Here is a 17470-nt window from a genome sequence, read left to right as displayed (position 1 = left end):
GAGGATTGCACCACTTTGAAGCTATTAGCTATAAAGTCATCAATGTGGGGTCATGAGATGATTTCAAGATATCATTTTAAAACAATACTAACACTGATTTCTTTTAATTGAGTAATTGGGTTTTATTTGAGCAGGAGCTGAAGTGTGGGTTCTCAAAGGTAATCGGAGTACAATACAATGTAAGTGTGTGTAAGTGTGTGTGTGTAAGTGCGTGTGTGTAAGTGCGTGTGTGTAAGTGCGTGTGTGTAAGTGCGTGTGTGTAAGTGTGTATGTGTAAGTGCGTGTGTGTAAGTGTGTGTGTGTAAGTGTGTATGTGTAAGTGCGTGTGTGTAAGTGTGTGTGTGTAAGTGCGTGTGTGTAAGTGCGTGTGTGTAAGTGTGTATGTGTAAGTGCGTGTGTGTAAGTGTGTGTGTGTAAGTGTGTATGTGTAAGTGCGTGTGTGTAAGTGCGTGTGTGTGTGTAAGTGTGTGTGTGTAAGTGCGTGTGTGTGTGAGAGTGTGTGCGTGAGCGTGTGTGCGTGTTTGTGTGTGTGTATATGCGTGTGTGTGTGTGTGTGTGAGTGTGTGCGTGTTTGTGTGTGTATATGCGTGTGTGTGTATATGCGTGTGTGTGTGAGAGTGTGTGCGTGTATATGTGTGTGTGTGTAGATGTGTGTGTGTGTATATGTGTGCGTGTTTGTGTGTGTCTGTGTGTAAGTGCGTGTGTGTGTGTGTGTGTGAGAGTGTGTGCGTGTTTGTGAGAGTGTGTGTTTAAGTGTGTGTGTGTGTGTATATATGTATATGTGTGTGTATATATGTATATGTGTGTGTGTGTGTGTATGTGTGTGTATGTGTATGTGTATGTGTATATGTATTATGTATATAGCGGACTGCAGGGGGCGCGCGCCTGCCTAGGGACCACCGCACGCACCTGCAAACACTTAAGTGAGCCCAACCACGTGGTACCGGTTGTTGATTCTTCGGCCTGACACGAGCGGCTTTTCTGTTCGCTACCTCCGCGTTTTCTTTGCCGTTGTCGTTTATTTAGTCGTTTGTCGTTACACCGGGGGAAGGCGCTCTCCCGTACTCCAGGTCACAATGCTCCCGGACGAGTACGGCTGCGCGGTGGCCAACAGGTTTGGTGAACTTCTGGACGACGAGGCGGATCCGTTTGACATCTTAAACGAGGCGGGAACCGACAAGGACAAACAGAAGAAGAACAAGAATCAAGAAGACGTCAAAAACCGACATAAAAAGCCTGGTCAGAAAGAGTCTCAGAAGAACAGGCGCGCCCTGGCGGAGGCCCCGGAGCCAGTCCCAGGTAATGTTAAACGTGTGGTTTCAGGTGCCTGTGGCTGAATTAGCCAAAATGATCCCGGGCAGCACGTTTTAATGCAAACTCCATTAGTCCAATGCCCCTTAAACCACCACAACCTAAAACATCACAGTAAATGAGTGCCCGGAGCCTTGATGGTGTCCAGATGACCACAACTAAAGCTTTTTCCCGTCCACTTTCACCCTAAAGTCATTTTCAATCTGCAGAGCTGTGATTTATATTCGGGACTATTCAACAGGCCCGGGGGCCAAATTAGGCCCTCAAAGTGATTTGATCCAGTCAACTCCATTGTCACGGTATTAAATATAATCTAATAATAAAATCTTGTTTACTGGAATAATTCTGGGTTAGCACTAGTTTAATTCTGGTTCTGTCCGGAATGGGCAATTCTGCAAAGCAATGTTCGTAAAGCATTTTATGTTTCTCTTAAATATAATTTTTGCTATTGAAACAGGGTTGGGGATATTTTGTGCGACCCATTTTCAATCTGCAGATCCGTCCTGTTTATCTACAGTAGGACAAATCAGGCCCTCCAAGTGATTTAATCCAGTCCACATGGTCAGGGGCCAATTATTTGAAACAAAAAATAATACAATCTTGTTTACTGGTTTAATTCTGAGTTAGCACTAGTTTAGACCTAGTTTGGTCTTGTCCTAGTTTAATTCTGGTTCAGTCCTGGATAGGCAAATTTGTAATGCAATGTTTGTAAAGCATTTGGTTATTTCCCTCTAAAATATTTTTGTTATTTTGTGCGACCCAAAATGTTAAAATAGTGGTGTGCACCTCCTTGGCCCTCGGGAGAATAAAGTTTGAATCGCCCTGATCTCCAGGTATTGTCAGGGCTTACAGTAGGTGTGAGGTAGTAAGTATTAGAGTTCTCAGACGAGATCCAAATCTTTTCCTACGATGGAACATTCTTGGACATATGAGGGATTACATGGACTTGTCCCAAGATTTATTAAATGATCAATGATTCACTTTATTGACCACTTTCAATACATGGCCCTTGGTTTGGACACCCCTGCCTTTTTATTTTTTCATTCACTGTAATTAAGGAAGCAATATAAAGAAACTAATTTCCAGTTGATGGAAGTGTTTTGGTGGTACAACCCCAAATGTTGTCAAATGTATTGGCATTTGAATATGTATTGGTTTATCAAGGTGTTTAAACGTTAAGACACTTAAAAGTTGCCAACTTTGTATGTAGCCTACGTCTGCTGAATAAATGCATTGTGTTTGTAGTTCGTAAACTGCAGAGCCGTGCTGGATCTGTGACTGAGAGAGCAGAGAAGGAAGAAGGTCAAAGGGGCACAAAGAGGGCCGCTTATGGTGAAAGGAGGAACTACTCAGACAATGCTCTACAGGAGTTCTCTGTTCCAAGGTCGGACATCCTTTTTAGACTAGAAATGTAGTTTAATTGGTTTGAATAGACTGTACATTGGAATGTCTCCACAGGCCATCCTATGAAGATGTTGATGTCCGGGGCAGAGGAGGCTATGGAGGAGGAGGAAGAGGAGGTGGAGGAAGAGGTGGCTGCTTCATTAGGAACCCAGAGACTTTCAACCTGAGGGGCAAGAGAGAATATGATCGACACAACGGAACGTAAGCCTTATTAGACTTCACATTTTTATTGTGACCGTTTAAGACTTTTCTATTTTATTTCAGTGGCATCTCACCTGAGGAGAAAAGAGGAGGCAGGGGCGCCTGGAACTGGGGTTCTGTCAATGAAGCTACAAGGTTTGTTAAATGTAAACACAAATCTTTAATACGACATAGGCTTATAATCTTATGTTAAAGTGAGATGATGGAGGTGACAGAAGCTGCTCCAGTGAAGTCTGAAGAACCCCAGTTTTCTGCAGATGAGGAAAATCTGTAAGTAATGATGTTGTAGCGCTTGTTCAGTCTTAATTCAGTTTTAGGCAAACAGTTTGTTCTTCTGACAGGGGGCAGCAAGAGGAGGAAGGTGAAATGGTCGTCCACGTTGCCGTGGAGATGTCTCTTGATGAATGGAAAGCCTTGCAGGAGGTTAATCGACCCAAAGTGGAGTTCAACATCCGCAAAGCTGAGGACAAGATTCCTTCCAAAGCTAAAGTCATACACGAATCCAAGCACCTGGAGGTGAGCGGACTGATCATGTTACCACCTGTGTGCAAATTCAGATGTGTAAATGTTTGGTACTACAAATCTGAAGAAGGTGCTGGACGAACTGGATGAAGAGGGCACATTCCTCCGCCGCTCTGTGAATGACATCACCTCCCTCCTGGATATAAATTTTGGGAGTCTTGGAAGGCCCAGTCGTGGAGGTCGAGGCAGGGGCGGGCCAAGAGGAGGAATTCGAGGAGGTTCAACTGTTCAGACGGAGCGAATGAAGCCCATACTAGAAGTGGTAAGGACACCTTTTTTAAAAAAAAATATTTTTAGATTTGAACCATGTTCTAACATTGTTCCCTCATCAAAAACATGCCTGGAGTAGTATTTGGCTTCATTCAAGCTAGTTTTCAACACTATTCTGAATTTCCCTGATCTATGACATGGCTCTGAGAATATTTTGCTTTTAAGGGCATTTTCCCGTATAATCACCATTAGTACAACAACGTGGCTACCTAGCATCTCTGGGGAAACGTTCTAGTTTATTATGAACCTGTGTAATTTCCCCCTGCAACCACGGTTAAAACTCATTGCCAATTAGCAGAGATGCAGTTTTTTTTTTTTCTTTAGATGCCAAACTAAGGCATGTTCAAAAGGCTTACAATAAAAAAAAAAAATTTGAAAAGGCAAAACTTTAAGATAACATACTCTATCTACATTTTAGGGGGACCATTTGGCACCAAACCCTTATGACCCCGAAGACTTCCCAGCTCTGTCTGCAGGACCGTAATCTGGTTGTTCATATACTTCCAGCGAGTGCCCGTTGCACTTTAACACTTGATAAATAACACTTTTCATATGTGCAGTTAAGGTTTGAGGTTTCAGACTTGAGTTCTGTTGTTACACTGAAAGCACTGGCAGCTAGAGAATAAAACAATTTGCAAATGTTTATGGCTTTGCTTTATTTTGATTATGTACAAAAAGTGTCATTTTCTACTGCTTGTTCCAGTTAGGGCTTGCGGGTGACTGAAGCCTATCCCAGTGACTTTGGGCCTTAGCGGGGTACACCTTGGACAGGGGCCAACTCTTCACAGGGTTAACTCGGCGACAGACACACATTCTGTCATTCATTAGGGCCAATTTAGAGTTGTTAATTTTCGCCTAACATGCATGTCTTTGGACGGTGGAAGGAAGCTGGAGAACTCACGGTAACACATGGACATGCAGAATGTCTGAGAAAAGCAGCTGATTCCAAAAGCCCCAGTTACAGGTCAGATCTGAGGAGTGGGAGCTCCTGACTATCTACACATAGACCAGTAGGTGCTGGTCTCAAAGGTTACATGGTGAACTAGTTATAGCATTAGCTAAGTTGAGTTCTAGTTTGTTGCAGCACACTAATTTTCATTGATTCATACCACTTATATAGCACTCAAAGATGCTTCGTTGTATTCATTCACTGGGCATGTGTGGTAAGCCACTATTGTAGCCACAGCTGCCTTGGGACAGACTGACAGAAGTGAGGCTGCCAAGCTGCCCATCAGCCCTAGCCTTTCACGTGTAGATCTGACAAAACTAGACCCATCAGTCACCATGACATTTTGAAGTGATTTACTGCTGAATGTCAATTACTGACTAAAAGCAGGATTATCCCCCTAAAACGTCGGATGTGATCGTTTAAAATGCATCTCAGACACTAATTGGTTTGTGACTATAATTAGTTTATATAAAGCATTTTTTCAACTGTCTAAAGCTAAATATACCGTATAGAAAAAATATGAAACATTGAATAAGTTATAGGAATAATTGTGACAGGTGAAATCAATTGAAGTAGCATTGTGGAAGAAATTAAGAACTCAAACAATCTTGATTTATTAAAAATATGTGCTTTTAGCAAGTACATAGTAGATGATAAATACATGCAGTCCCTTTAGGACCATTGCTAAGTAAGAACATGATTCTAACAGGGTACAAAATATTTACAAAGTACTAACGGTATAGAATTATATTATGAAAATTGTATTATAGCTAAACTATATAACTATAGGCACTAAACAATAAAAATATATAAAACATTTCATAAAATGTGTAGTGGCCTTACTTTTGACATTTCATAATTAACTGCACATTTTTCATTAAGGAGAAACACAGATTAGATGCCAGTCTAAGATTGGAGTAATAAAACTGCTACTACATGCCTTTATTTGAGTTTATGATTCAGTAAGAAAAACAATACATGTTTAAATAATCAACATACTGCCAAATAAGTAATGATATACTGAAGGCAGACTCATCGGAGGAGAGGCGCTCTAGCTTTGGGTATGGAGTGACTGAAAAACACAAATTATAATTGTAAATTTACATATCTACATTTGTGTAGTGGAGCATGTGTAAAAAGTTACCAAAGCCTAGAAAATCGCACTGATTGCAAAGAAGTGCAGGCTTTAGGTCCGTTGGTGACAGTGCGTCTAGATTTAAGAAAGAACAAGGACACAGTTGAGTAGAATGTAACGTGCAACAACAGACATGGCAGATAGAAAAGTTTGGCAATTCAAAGGAGCAATAGCCAGCCATAGTCCACTGTAAAATGATAGTCTGGGAAAAGCAAAGGACATGCAAATGCAACAGAAACATACCAGCTTAAGAACATCTCAAATGTTTGACTGCGTTGCACCAACTTGCTCAAAAACCCTTGATTTATTTTGCTAACAAACAGCAGCTACTTTCAAGAGTTTTCAAAAATAATTTAACTTTAATTCAAAACTAATTGTTGGCTTATTCATGTTAGTAAAAGTACTTTCTGTGGTGCATCTCAGTCAGAGTTACATTCATTGCCCATAGAATTAGTGAAGAAAGTTGTAAAGTCTCTGAAGTTTGAACAATTACGAAGCAAATGTGCCACAAAGTGTTAATTACAAATACCAATTTAGCAGTTTAGCTCATGAGGAAACAGCCAGGAGAGAGGTGTTTTGGATGTGGTGTTGGGGGCTTGCCTGCAGGTGAATCTGTGCCATGTTTAAGTTGAGTGGCGCCCCTGCATTGGCACTAGTGGTGTCTCTATGGCTGGCACATGGCTCATAGCACATGAAGTCTCCAGTCACTACATTCAAGTTGCCTAGGGACCTGACCAGCCTGGTGCTGCACAGAGTAGGGACGTGATATGAACTTTCAGTGTTATCATTACTGTGAAAAGAAGCATCTTCATTCACTTTAAAAAGGTACACAATGTAACTTTTCTGGTTGAAGATCTGCCACTTGCTTGTCACCATGGATATTATTGTGCAAGTTATTTGTGTTGCTTTGATTGTTACACAGCACGACACGAAACGTATACATCTTGCATCTATTCAATTACAAGTGTTTTATTGCTCCAAATCACCTGCAAATGCACTTACTGAGTGGACTCACCTCTCCACAGATCTGACCTGTAACTCAGTTTAGTGGCAGATACCAGAAAAGTTACGTTGTGCACCTTATTTTACCATTGCTGTAGTATGAACAGCTTTATGAAATCCACCTTTCTGAATAATAAATGTACTGTTAATGGGATATAAACAGCCAGATAAAAAGTATATATTTATTTAAACGACCCATTTTTGCTACAGATTGTTTTGCTAGCTATATTTTGACCAGAATAATCACAATTGTTTGTTCAGATAGTGTTGGCATCCCTTGCACAGAGCTGACTAAAACTTTAGGTGGACATGGGTGGCTATGACTTCTTGGTTTGCCTTCATCTTCATTTAGATACAAATTTCCACTGGTATACATTTGTTCAGTTGTATACAAAAGTAATGGAATAAAATACATTAAAAAATACTAGCTCTTTAGAAACAAAAACTAGAGATAGACTTTGGTGCACCGTTTTAATTTCTGAGTGGCATATGTATGATTTTTATACCATTAAAAATTTATCCAAATATAATGAATCCTTAAACTGGTCTTATCCTTTGTATCGAAATAAAGTTTGAAATCTTGTCTCTAAATTTAAACACTACCACCAACCTGCCACTAGAGGCCACTGAAGTCCTGATCCTCTTCCTGCTGTCTGAGTGATCGGACAGCGCCTTGATGCTGGCCTGTAGGACCACTCTGCAGTAGACACAGACCCAACATGACACACTACTCCAGTCACTAAGCACATGTGCGAGTTCAGAATTCTACCTCGGGGAGTGAGACGATGACCTGGTATGGATCTTATTCTCCTCTAACCTGAAACACAAGAAATAGAACGGCAAACTGATTTAGTTGTAAACGCAAAGGGGCAGAGATAGATAAAATGGAGATAGGGTTATGAAAATATAGCAAAGAACGCAGCCAGGTGATATTACTAAATAGTTTTAGTAATAATGCCAGCAATGTTTCAGAAATGGCCAGGGTGGTGCTAATGTTCTAAAGACAGGGTGGACTGGTGGACACTGGATCAGACACCAGCTGGCTCACGGAAGTCAGAATTAGCTCCAATATGGCGGCCCTCGTGGCGGCCCAAAAAGACAATTATATGGCGGCCCTCGATACGCTTCAGACACTGGTTTAGGGTTAAGGTTAGAGTTAGGGACAAGAGAGCGGATTTGGGTTAGGGTTTGGATCCAAGAGAGAAAATTATTGCCTGAGCTGTATCAGCCGCCATGTTGAGGACAGTCATTTCCGTTTTGGTCGCCGCCATATTGGAATTCTGACTTCCGCGAGCCTGCTGGTGTCTGATCTAGACCTAACCCTAAAGGACAGGATCTTTATCAAGAAAGGGTTAAATCTGTTAGTTACCACAGAAATTAGAAGGACCAGCAAAGCCATAGAACAAAGAGAGTGAAATGGATCTATAGAACAGAATCTTCAATCTGTGTTTTGTATTTTATCATCTTAAATTATAGTCATCTACAATCAAAAGAATAGAACAGGAGGATGATTTCAGCCAATGTCTAATTTGACTTGGGAATTGAGAAGATACGCCGTGCTCACTTACAGTATTGTTATTTAGAGTTCCAGAAGGGGGCAGGTTTTTGGGGGTCTGGCGGTGGCAGAGTTCATAGAAATCCTAAACCGTCTATACTGAAATGCAGGATGGAAGAAGGGAAGCCATACACAATCCACCACAGGACAAGGCTACACAGGGAGGAGAGCAGCATGGCTACCAGCCATCTAAAAAGGAGGACAAATCCAACAAGAGCAAACGGAAAAAAAGGAAATAAAAAAGGAAAACACTGAGAAAAAAGCCCGGGAGGGTCACTCTGATGTTCTGCTTTCCCCTGAGACTGGATTAGATGAAGCACCTTCACACAACTTCCTTTAGGGCTATACAACAATTACATTTTAATCAAGATTCAATCATTAATGATCAGATTTGCTCTGTTTAATCTTAATCTAAAAAAATGTACTATGGGTAAAAGTGTGTTTGGAACGGAGTTCAAACTTGAGGAAATTAAGCTCCGTCTTCTTTATGCTAATTAACTTAATATGGAATGTAAATTAGATTTGTTTTTTCAATTCTAACCATCACATTTTATTTATTTGCCCGAATTGATGGCAAATATATTTCTAAAAACCGAAATACCCACATTAGTGATTTAAAAAAATACAAAATATATTTCCATAACCAATAGAAATGATTTAAACATTGAATAATTACAGAAATACAATTAAAACTAACTATTCCAATTCTATTTGTATCCTGTACACGTTACAAGCAGTCCTACGGTGTGAGTCGCTTTCACCAATCCAGCCGCATAAACGATGGAAAAACAAAACAGCAGCAATGACCATTAACCCAGACTTACTTTAGTTACATGTTAGACAGAAACATAGACCCAACATAGAAATGTGTTTGTCCATGCACAGGGCTGAGGCCATGCAAGAGACACAGCGCTGGAGCAGAGGAACACGTTTAATGGGTTCATCTCTCCAGTGGAATGAGACATGCACTTTACGGCAAACGGTGAAGCCACGTGGTGAAGATCGGCACAATCACATATTGTTCATCGGTGCACACATTATAAAGGCTTAACTTTTAAAGACAATAAATGCATGGCTAAAGTTTGATATTTGGGAACACGCTGAGGAGAGAAATAAACCATTTACAGATGAGAACGTTCACATTTGATATATAGTGATCGGGATAAAACAAGTAAAAGTAAACAAAAGGGCCATGGACCACTATTACTGGTACTTTACAGTTGGAATGCATTTCAACAAGCGCCTTAAATTCTCCACTGAAAATTATGTTGATGAAACAAAGAGAAGAATATTGAGGTGAGATGACACAATCCCGATCTCTATACTGTGATGAAACAAATAAAACTTTAATTTAAAAAAGGACCCAACAAAGCCCTAAAAAGTGAATTCAACAAATCAAGACCTTGAAAAGTTGAATAAAAGAACAGATTTAACTCCAAAAGCCTTAGCTCTATGACGGACTAACTGTGGCTGCGGTTATACTGATCAAAATCTGATTACCATCACATTTTTGGAGTTAATAGATTCTTTAAAAGATAAAAAAAACAGCAAAATCCTCCGATAACAATCCCTAACATCAAATTTTGTGGTTGCATAGAATTTAAAATAATCTTCAAAAAAGGGCCAGAAATCAGATAATAAACAGATTTCGGTGTGCGTGTGAGCACAGCCACTGACGGGCGTGAAACTATAATGCATTCATCAAGTGCATTTCCACCTCACACCGTACGAGGGAACAGCCACAGCTAAAGCCTAAAGCCGCTGTTTCTACAGGAAGCAGATGTCAGCCTGACAGGAAGTGACATGCACTTACCTTCATTATACAAAACCTCACATGCACTTTTCCCCCTCTTCCCCCTCTGTGCTATCTTTTCAACGGCAGGCAGCACACGGGCCACGCCGGACCCATGAGGCTGCAGCAGAACACTACCACCTGCCTGACATGGGACGACAAAAGCCAAAGCCAAATGGGTACATTGGCAGAGGCCGGTCAACCGTCTACAGCTGACAGACAGCAAGCCTCTTTGGCTGGAGTCACAGAGAAAACGGAAAGACTGCGTGGGATCTCATCTTTACAGACAGAGGGTTGAGCTCACTGCACTGTTATAGCTTAATAATTAGTAGAAGTATTAATAGATTATAGTATTTTAACAAACCTGAGTTCATGTGTGCGGTGATACCTTTAACATGCTTATTCATGTACATCCTTTCCCCTGTATAAATAAATATATTCATAGAAGATGTAGTAAATGTCAAACACTGTCCCTGAAACCAACGCAGAACCCTTTTTGCAGTCTGAATAGCGGTGAACTTTGCTTCTGAAACCTGTGAGTGAAGTTCATACCCCTTTTTCAAACCTTTTCTTTCAGCAACATTACGAATTTATGTTTGATTGTAAATTGCTGTGTTTAGTCCTACTATACATTTGTTGCACTTTTCCAAATGTAGCAAGCCTATAGTTACGGAGAATATTTTCTTTCAGAAGGTGGCACCATCAGTAGACCAGTGTTCATTAGCCAACACTGCTGATATCACTAAACGTCCTATTCAAATCCTCTTAAGTATCGATTTGAACGATCAGTGCGCAATTCAAAGACCTGAGGCAAAGGCCACTTCTATCAACTATGCAAGCGTTTGCGTGGTACTTACGATAACGATCCTGTTGAGGACCGGGCCTGCCGTTTGCTTTTCAGAGCTCGCAGCTTGTCGCCTTGCGTGAAGCCGTTTCTCTCCTCGTCGTCAATATACTGCGCACAAGTGGACGTGAATTCGACTGCAGACCGGGGACCATGCTGCGTACTTTACCACAAAACATACTTGCTCCGTGTCGTTCGTCTTGCTCGATCTGTTCTTGTTGGTCCCGTTGATGGTGATGTCATCCACTCCGGACAGGATCCTCGTCACGGCCGTTTTACCGTTGTCTCTCTCCTTGAGCATCTTGTCCCGGAAGACGTCGCCCTCTTTCCACATGCCACTCTGTTTGCTACCAAAGAATATCGAATCAATATCGATCCCCGTGCAGTTTTTATTCTATTAAGAGAATGGTCTGGATTAAAAGCTTACTCTTCGACAAAGTTCTGCTGAGGGCCGATGACGGACCCTGGCCGACAGATCCGTATCCAGGCGATGGCCTCCGCAGCGGTCAGACGGTAATGCTTCATTATGTAACAGGCGATTAGAGTGCCTGTTCTGCCCAGACCAGCTGAAATGGTGAAACAAATGTCTGAGGCTCATTCACACAGGCAGAGTCGGATCATAGCACGCTTTTCAAGGCCAATACTGACAAAAGAATATGACTCAGATCTACAGAGCCAATTATGATCATTTCCCACAATTAATATAACAAGCATACCGCCTACAGTACACGGCTCTGCAAATGAAAATTACAGTGAGGAAAGTGTATATCTATAATGTATATACCGTATTTTCCGGACTATAGGTCACACCTTTTTTCATAGTTTTGGCCGGGGTGCGACATATACTTATATTTATACTTACATACTTATACAAAATATTATTTGTTATTTTCACACTTGCAACCTTATTTCATACTCCAGTGCGACTTATATATCCTTTAATCTTCTCTATTATGCATTTTTGGCTGGTGCGACATATACTCTGGTGCAACTTATAGTCCGTAAAGTATGGTATACAATCTTTTTATAGTCTACATTCTTCTAATACCACATGTGATGGTTTGAAGCCCATGCTGCATTCATTTCCTGTAGTTGGTGCAGACAAAATACCGTTCAGTTCTGGAGCTTGAAAGCTAATCGCGGATATAATAGCAGACATTGGTCACTGGTCGTGTGTTTGATCACATAAATATCCAGAGATATTAAAAATGTTTTGCAACTCATACAATATTTATCTAAGCCCTACAGTTTGCTGTTCATACAAAAATCTGCATGTAAACAACATCATTTCTGCATACCTTTACAGTGAACCGCAATGCCTCCCTCTGCATTCTCACAGATGTTGAGAAACTTCCGGACAATGGAGTCGTTGGGAGTACTGCCGTCCACAAAGAACAGGTCGTGGTGCTCGAAGCCAGAGTCTGTGAAGCGCCTGGCATCGTACATCTTCTTGTTTAATCGGACGACACAAGTGATGTTGTGTTTCCGAAAATAAGGAATGTAGGCTTCGGGGGCGTGGAGCGGGTACCCTGTGTGGATTAAGATTAGGTCGAGGTTAAATCGATAATCAGGATCATTCAAATCACAATATGATCGTAAGAACCAAAACAAAACGAAGGTGACAATTTTAGGAGAAAATATACGTCAAGTACAACTATTCTCCAATGGCTCTTTATGTCAGATTTAAATTTAGTTCAGTCATTTAGAAAGTTTGATTTGGTAAATACTGATCAAATACTGGAAACAGGACTCTTAAAAGATTTAACTTTTGATTTTTGTTTGGTTATAGAGTCAATAATTGTGACGTTTCTTCACACAACGATATCTGAATAATAATAAAAATTATCTCTAGAACAGACAAAAAAATTTGTACCGTATCTTCCGGACCCGGGGTGCGACTTATAAGATAAGATAAGATATTCCTTTATTGTCCCACATGGGGAAATTACATTGATTCAACGCAGGTAGATACAGAAGAAAAGAACAGATCACTTATAGGAAGTTTGAAAAACACTCTCAGTATATATACTTATATACTTATACTCCAGAGCGACTTATATGTCATATTATTTGTTATTTTCACACTTGCAACCTTAGTTCACACTCCAGTGCAACTTATATATGTTTTTTCTTCTTCTTTATTATGCATTTTTGGCAGGTACGGAAGATACAGTAAATGTGATATTTAAAAAATCTTTACCGTTCTCTATTTTGCTTTTAGGATGAGGCCCACTGAAAGCGAGAAACTTTCCGGGAATAATCCAGTTGAAGTCTCCGTTTTCCGCTCGCTCGTAGTGCTCATACTCCTCCACGTCAAACTTGTCAAAGTCAACCCAGCCAAAGTCAAGGGCCTGCGTACAAAAAGATAGGTTTCAGTGGAGGTAAAAAAAAAACATGGAGATTACAGAGTGGATGCCGTACCTTATGAATAGCCCAGAGGCAGTCTAAAATATTCAGATTGTACAGGCACGTTCCAAAGGAGGCATCTCTGAGGACACGGACGGTGAAATCAGTTAAAAACAAACACACAAAAACCCAGTCTGTACACGGACGAGTGAGCTCTAAAAGTCAGCACTGAAACTTTAAAATTGACACGAGGTTTACACGACGATCTAGTAAAAAGTCTTTTGACAGCATTTTGCACCGATTGAAGACGTGATGAAACAAAAACGTGATCATCTCTTGACACGTTTTGTTTAAATTTACAAGCGAAATACCACTCACTTCCCTCTCTTACCTAAAAGGAATATATGTTGAATTCCGTGACACTAAAAGATTATAGGCTTCAACAGGAGTCATGTTCAGATGCATTACCTAAATACAGAAATACTTCATTAAGCATGTAATAACACCGTTTATTAAGCTGTTATATCTTACTTACTGCATAGGAACCGATGAGATAGGCAGCATTGGCTTGTTTCTTCTGATCCCCACAAGTATAAAATATGATTTTCTTTCTTGAAAGAATAATTGACTGTGAATACAAGCAAAATGACACATTTAGTGAAATAAGACGCAACCAGGTCGAGATAATAACAAAAATAAAACCTGTGATTGAATAAAGTTCAGTTTAATGCCATTCTTTGGACAAACAGCCCATTATTGATTTATCTTCATGCCATCAGTCACAGATGAGTGGTGTCATTTACCTTGAGTTTCTTTGTCAGCTTGCAACAAAAGCGGTAAAACATGGCCAGGTTGAGTGGACCAAAGTCCGCATAGAAGCTGAGGAGATAAAAAAGGAGGGTCAGGTCTATTTCTGCTCACAGCCACAGGGGACTCCAAAACGGGAATCAGCTACTGACAATGTTAAACACAAACTAAAGTATGGACTGTTTGGATGAGGTCAACGCAGCTGCAGCAGGGTGGAATTCTTTTAATGACGTATGATAAAAAGCAGCTTGTAGTTAATGTTGTTTTATGCAATTTTAGAGTGCAATATACAGTACTACTACAGAAAATATCACGATAAACTATATATTGAATATTGAAACTACTTTATGCCAATGACACAATAACTTTAACACAGGATAATCCAGTAAGTCCCTTGCCTGACCCACCAGCCCCGCACACACAGTTTTGATAAGTAGTTTGGCAAAACGTGTTGGGAATGGCTGGTCAGGGAAGTAAATATCTTTATAAATGCATTATACATTTTAAAAAATAAGCTCTGCAACAAATAAAAACCCAAATGAAACACTGCTTTAGTGTTTAGAAACTATAATTACTGGTAGTTACAGAAAATATTGATCTGACACTAAGCAACTTATTGGAATATAAAAGAAAATGCACAAATAATATCATATCAGCTGCAATTTATTGAATGATAAGTAAATATAATGACAGACGTACGTACATTTTAACTAAAGAATGCTATAGAAAGGAAATTTAAGGACAATCACTACCATGTCTAAGTTGGACACTTATTTCAAGTGCGTGTGACAGGATTTTCTAATTTTGACCTATAGTTTTACACTAATCGAGTAGGAATTTGTGAAGAGATAGAGAGATAGATATATATATATATATATATATATGTATATGTATATGTGTAGAAAATCACAGGAAGTGACATCACACTAGGGATACTCATTCCAGTCAAAATGTATGCATAAATTACACAAAGAAACTACTTTTTTAAAAACTCTCTAAATATTAATTCAACAAAATAAAATGTGCTCTCATGTATTTTTATTTGTCAAATTAAAAAAGTGTTATATTAGATTTTTTTTTTTTTAAATATTTTTCGCTAATGTTTGCTGGGTAATTTCCTAGTGTGATGTCATCAATTACAAACAGGAAGTGAAATAATACACCTATAAAATGTGCTAATCTGTGATAGCATTTTTATAATTTTTCAAAATTCAAAAACATTTATCCTAACAGCATGTTCAATGAGTAATCCAAACGGTCATAGGCACTTTAATAAGATAAGATATGCCTTTATTGTCCACACATGGGGAAATGTTGGTGTTACAGGGGGAAAGGACAGATAACTTATAGGAAGTTTAAAAAAAACACTCTTAACAGAAGAACTCTTATGAACAAAAATAGAAATTCTTATTAACAAAACTCAGGACCTCTCATATCTTAATAATGATAGGAGGGAATAAAAATAAAAATAATAAAAATAGCTGGCATAAGACAAATAATAATGGTAAAGTAAACACTCTTATTTACATCAGTTATATAGTAAACACTCTTATTTACATCAGTTATATAGTAAACACTCTTATTTGCATCAGTTATATAGTAAACACTCTTATTTACATCAGTTATATAGTAAACACTCTTATTTACATCAGTTATATGTATGTAATAGGCTACTGCTGCCACTGCTTGATTTCAATAGTAAAGAAAAAAAAAAAAAGCATAAAAAACACTGTATTGGGTTAGTTTGAGTGCAACCGCATAAACAACGAATCTTTCAACTAGAGCAAAGCAAAAAAAGTAAAAAAGTCTTGTTTGCAACTTACTTTTCATACGCCAGCTCATCGTCTATGCAGAAACAGTGGCGGTCTGCAGAGCTCTTGATTTTCTGCTGGAGCCTGGCGAAGTACAGTTGATCTGGAGGTCGAACAGAGGAGGAAGAGGAGGAGGGGGAAGAGGAAGAGGAGGGGGGAGGAAGAGGAGGAGGAAGAGAAGGGGGGGAAGAGGGGGAAGGGGGAGAGGAGGAGGCAGTTACCATCGTCTGTCCAAGTCGCTTTAACTGCGCCACATTCACCCCAAGCGATCTAAATACTGCAAATGTCACAACTCGTGCACCGTACCCTTTATAATCTCGGCGCATCTCGAGAAAACGTCGTCCGCGGTCATCGCTGCTCGCACTGATCTGAACATAACAAGGCTGAGCCAAAACGCGTACAGAGCCAAACTTCTCTAAAAAGCCTTGCGCATAACTTGTCAAACGAGCACAAAGGCTGGATTAAGTCAGAGAGATCCTAAAATGAAAAAAAAAAAAAACTAAATCAAAAGATAATCGCCCGCGTTGTGTTTGTTTTCAAGCCGAGGAAAGTTACCAGCCGTGGAGGCGGAGGGCAGGGACGGAGCTCAAGTGCGCACGGTGCTGAAAAAGAGCTCAGCCTTGACGCCGCCCCCTCGCGACGCCATTGGCTGGAGGAAACGCACGACGCCTCGCCATTGGCCACGTCGAATGCCACATTTCACCGGCGCCACCCCTTTCAGTTTAAAGTTCTCTCCAGGAGACACATGATAGGCCCCGCGGCAGCTGCCGGAGCGGTTGCTAGGACGAGCCCTCAGCCAGTCAAAGTCCTGATTTCCCCTCGGTTCGCGCTGACCCTTCCTTTTCCCCAGGCTGCGAAAAGGTGTCAATGGAGCCGCGAATACGATACAGGCTGATTGTAAAAAGCCTGGTAGTTTAGAGCGCTGTGTCGTGTGAAGTCGCGAGTGGTCATCCTCGCCACAAAAGGCCTATCTATGAAACTTGCTCGTTGCATAAACCCTTGGTCCCGCTAACCTGCAGAGGCATTAGGGGCAGCCCGTCACGACAGGGCTAAAGGGGCGGATGGTGTCGACACGTTATAGGTCAAAATGAAAAACATCTGCGTTTCCATGGTCAAACTGGCACATTTTGTCTGTGCGTGTGCAATAGGTTTTGGGGTTGAGTGGGTTCACTGCGCAGACCCACTTACCTGTTATCTCTATGTAAATATCAGAGACTGGCTCCGCCTCTGAGCTGTTGCGAGCTGCACAGCGCTTCTTCCTTGACTCGGTTCGTCTCCTCTCGCTCTTGCGTTTCATTTTCTCCTCAGGTATGCGCACTACGCATTAGCGCGCAGTCCAAGGGCTTGTCCCCGTTTGCCCCCGCTGTTATTCCCGCATGCCTGCGCTGCGCCCGGGGTGATCCGGAGAGCTGCGTGTTCTGGATGTGTCAGCCGTGGCACTGCTGCTGCTCCAGCCTCTTTTCTGGTGTCGGTGACGTGTACAGCGGGGGGAGGTCTTTGAATCCCCGTGACGTACAGTGT

General features: G+C 40.7%; 2 protein-coding genes across 9 annotated transcripts; one reads left to right on the top strand and one right to left on the bottom strand.

Moving 5' to 3' along the window:
- Positions 1-978: 978 nt before the first annotated feature.
- Positions 979-4320, top strand: LOC140346819 (intracellular hyaluronan-binding protein 4-like). Of its 2 annotated transcripts, none has more exons than XM_072433025.1 (8): positions 979-1299; positions 2557-2695; positions 2770-2916; positions 2980-3051; positions 3112-3186; positions 3258-3432; positions 3509-3700; positions 4127-4320. In XM_072433025.1, the coding sequence occupies exons 1-8, from the start codon at positions 1077-1079 to the stop codon at positions 4190-4192; spliced, it is 1089 nt and encodes a 362-aa protein (XP_072289126.1). In that variant the 5' UTR covers positions 979-1076; the 3' UTR covers positions 4193-4320. The 2 variants fall into 2 exon arrangements, with proteins under 2 accessions (XP_072289126.1, XP_072289125.1); XM_072433024.1 differs by having other exon boundaries at positions 983-1299; positions 3506-3700.
- Positions 4321-5482: 1162 nt separating this feature from the next.
- cdc14b (cell division cycle 14B) lies at positions 5483-17413 on the bottom strand. 7 transcript variants are annotated; one of them, XM_072434061.1, is made up of 15 exons: positions 17138-17413; positions 15962-16052; positions 14135-14210; positions 13867-13959; positions 13723-13799; positions 13407-13473; positions 13186-13336; positions 12284-12514; positions 11413-11551; positions 11167-11332; positions 10999-11096; positions 7564-7611; positions 7405-7491; positions 5802-5867; positions 5483-5729 (listed from the first exon to the last, which is right to left on the bottom strand). In XM_072434061.1, exons 1-15 carry the CDS (start codon positions 17244-17246, stop codon positions 5690-5692), a joined length of 1539 nt encoding a protein of 512 aa, XP_072290162.1. In that variant the 5' UTR covers positions 17247-17413; the 3' UTR covers positions 5483-5689. The 7 variants fall into 7 exon arrangements, 5 of the variants coding, with proteins under 5 accessions (XP_072290162.1, XP_072290159.1, XP_072290160.1 ...); XM_072434058.1 differs by lacking the exons at positions 5483-5729; positions 5802-5867 and adding an exon at positions 6138-6537; XM_072434059.1 differs by lacking the exons at positions 5483-5729; positions 5802-5867; positions 17138-17413 and adding exons at positions 6138-6537; positions 16256-16377.
- Between the last annotated feature and the right edge of the window lie 57 nt (positions 17414-17470).

This window comes from Eucyclogobius newberryi, unplaced genomic scaffold (assembly GCF_026437365.1).
Source record: "Eucyclogobius newberryi isolate DKJ021-1_F unplaced genomic scaffold, fEucNew1.0.hap1 SCAF_6, whole genome shotgun sequence".
In the NCBI taxonomy this organism is placed as follows: domain Eukaryota; kingdom Metazoa; phylum Chordata; class Actinopteri; order Gobiiformes; family Gobiidae; genus Eucyclogobius; species Eucyclogobius newberryi.
Note: the sequence above shows the minus strand (reverse complement) of the source record. Positions and strands in the feature narration are given on the sequence as shown.

Coding starts and splice junctions, on each gene's coding strand:
- LOC140346819 (XM_072433024.1), top strand. CDS start 1,077: ATGCTCCCGGACGAGTACGGCTGCGCGGTGGCCAACAGGTTTGGTGAA. Junction 3,052..3,111: donor TCTGTCAATGAAGCTACAAG/GTTTGTTAAATG, acceptor CTTATGTTAAAG/TGAGATGATGGAGGTGACAG. Junction 3,701..4,126: donor TGAAGCCCATACTAGAAGTG/GTAAGGACACCT, acceptor TCTACATTTTAG/GGGGACCATTTGGCACCAAA.
- cdc14b (XM_072434058.1), bottom strand. CDS start 17,246: ATGAAACGCAAGAGCGAGAGGAGACGAACCGAGTCAAGGAAGAAGCGC. Junction 13,474..13,722: donor TCAACATATATTCCTTTTAG/GTAAGAGAGGGA, acceptor CCGTGTCCTCAG/AGATGCCTCCTTTGGAACGT. Junction 6,538..7,404: donor TCAGTGGCCTCTAGTGGCAG/GTTGGTGGTAGT, acceptor TACTCTGTGCAG/CACCAGGCTGGTCAGGTCCC.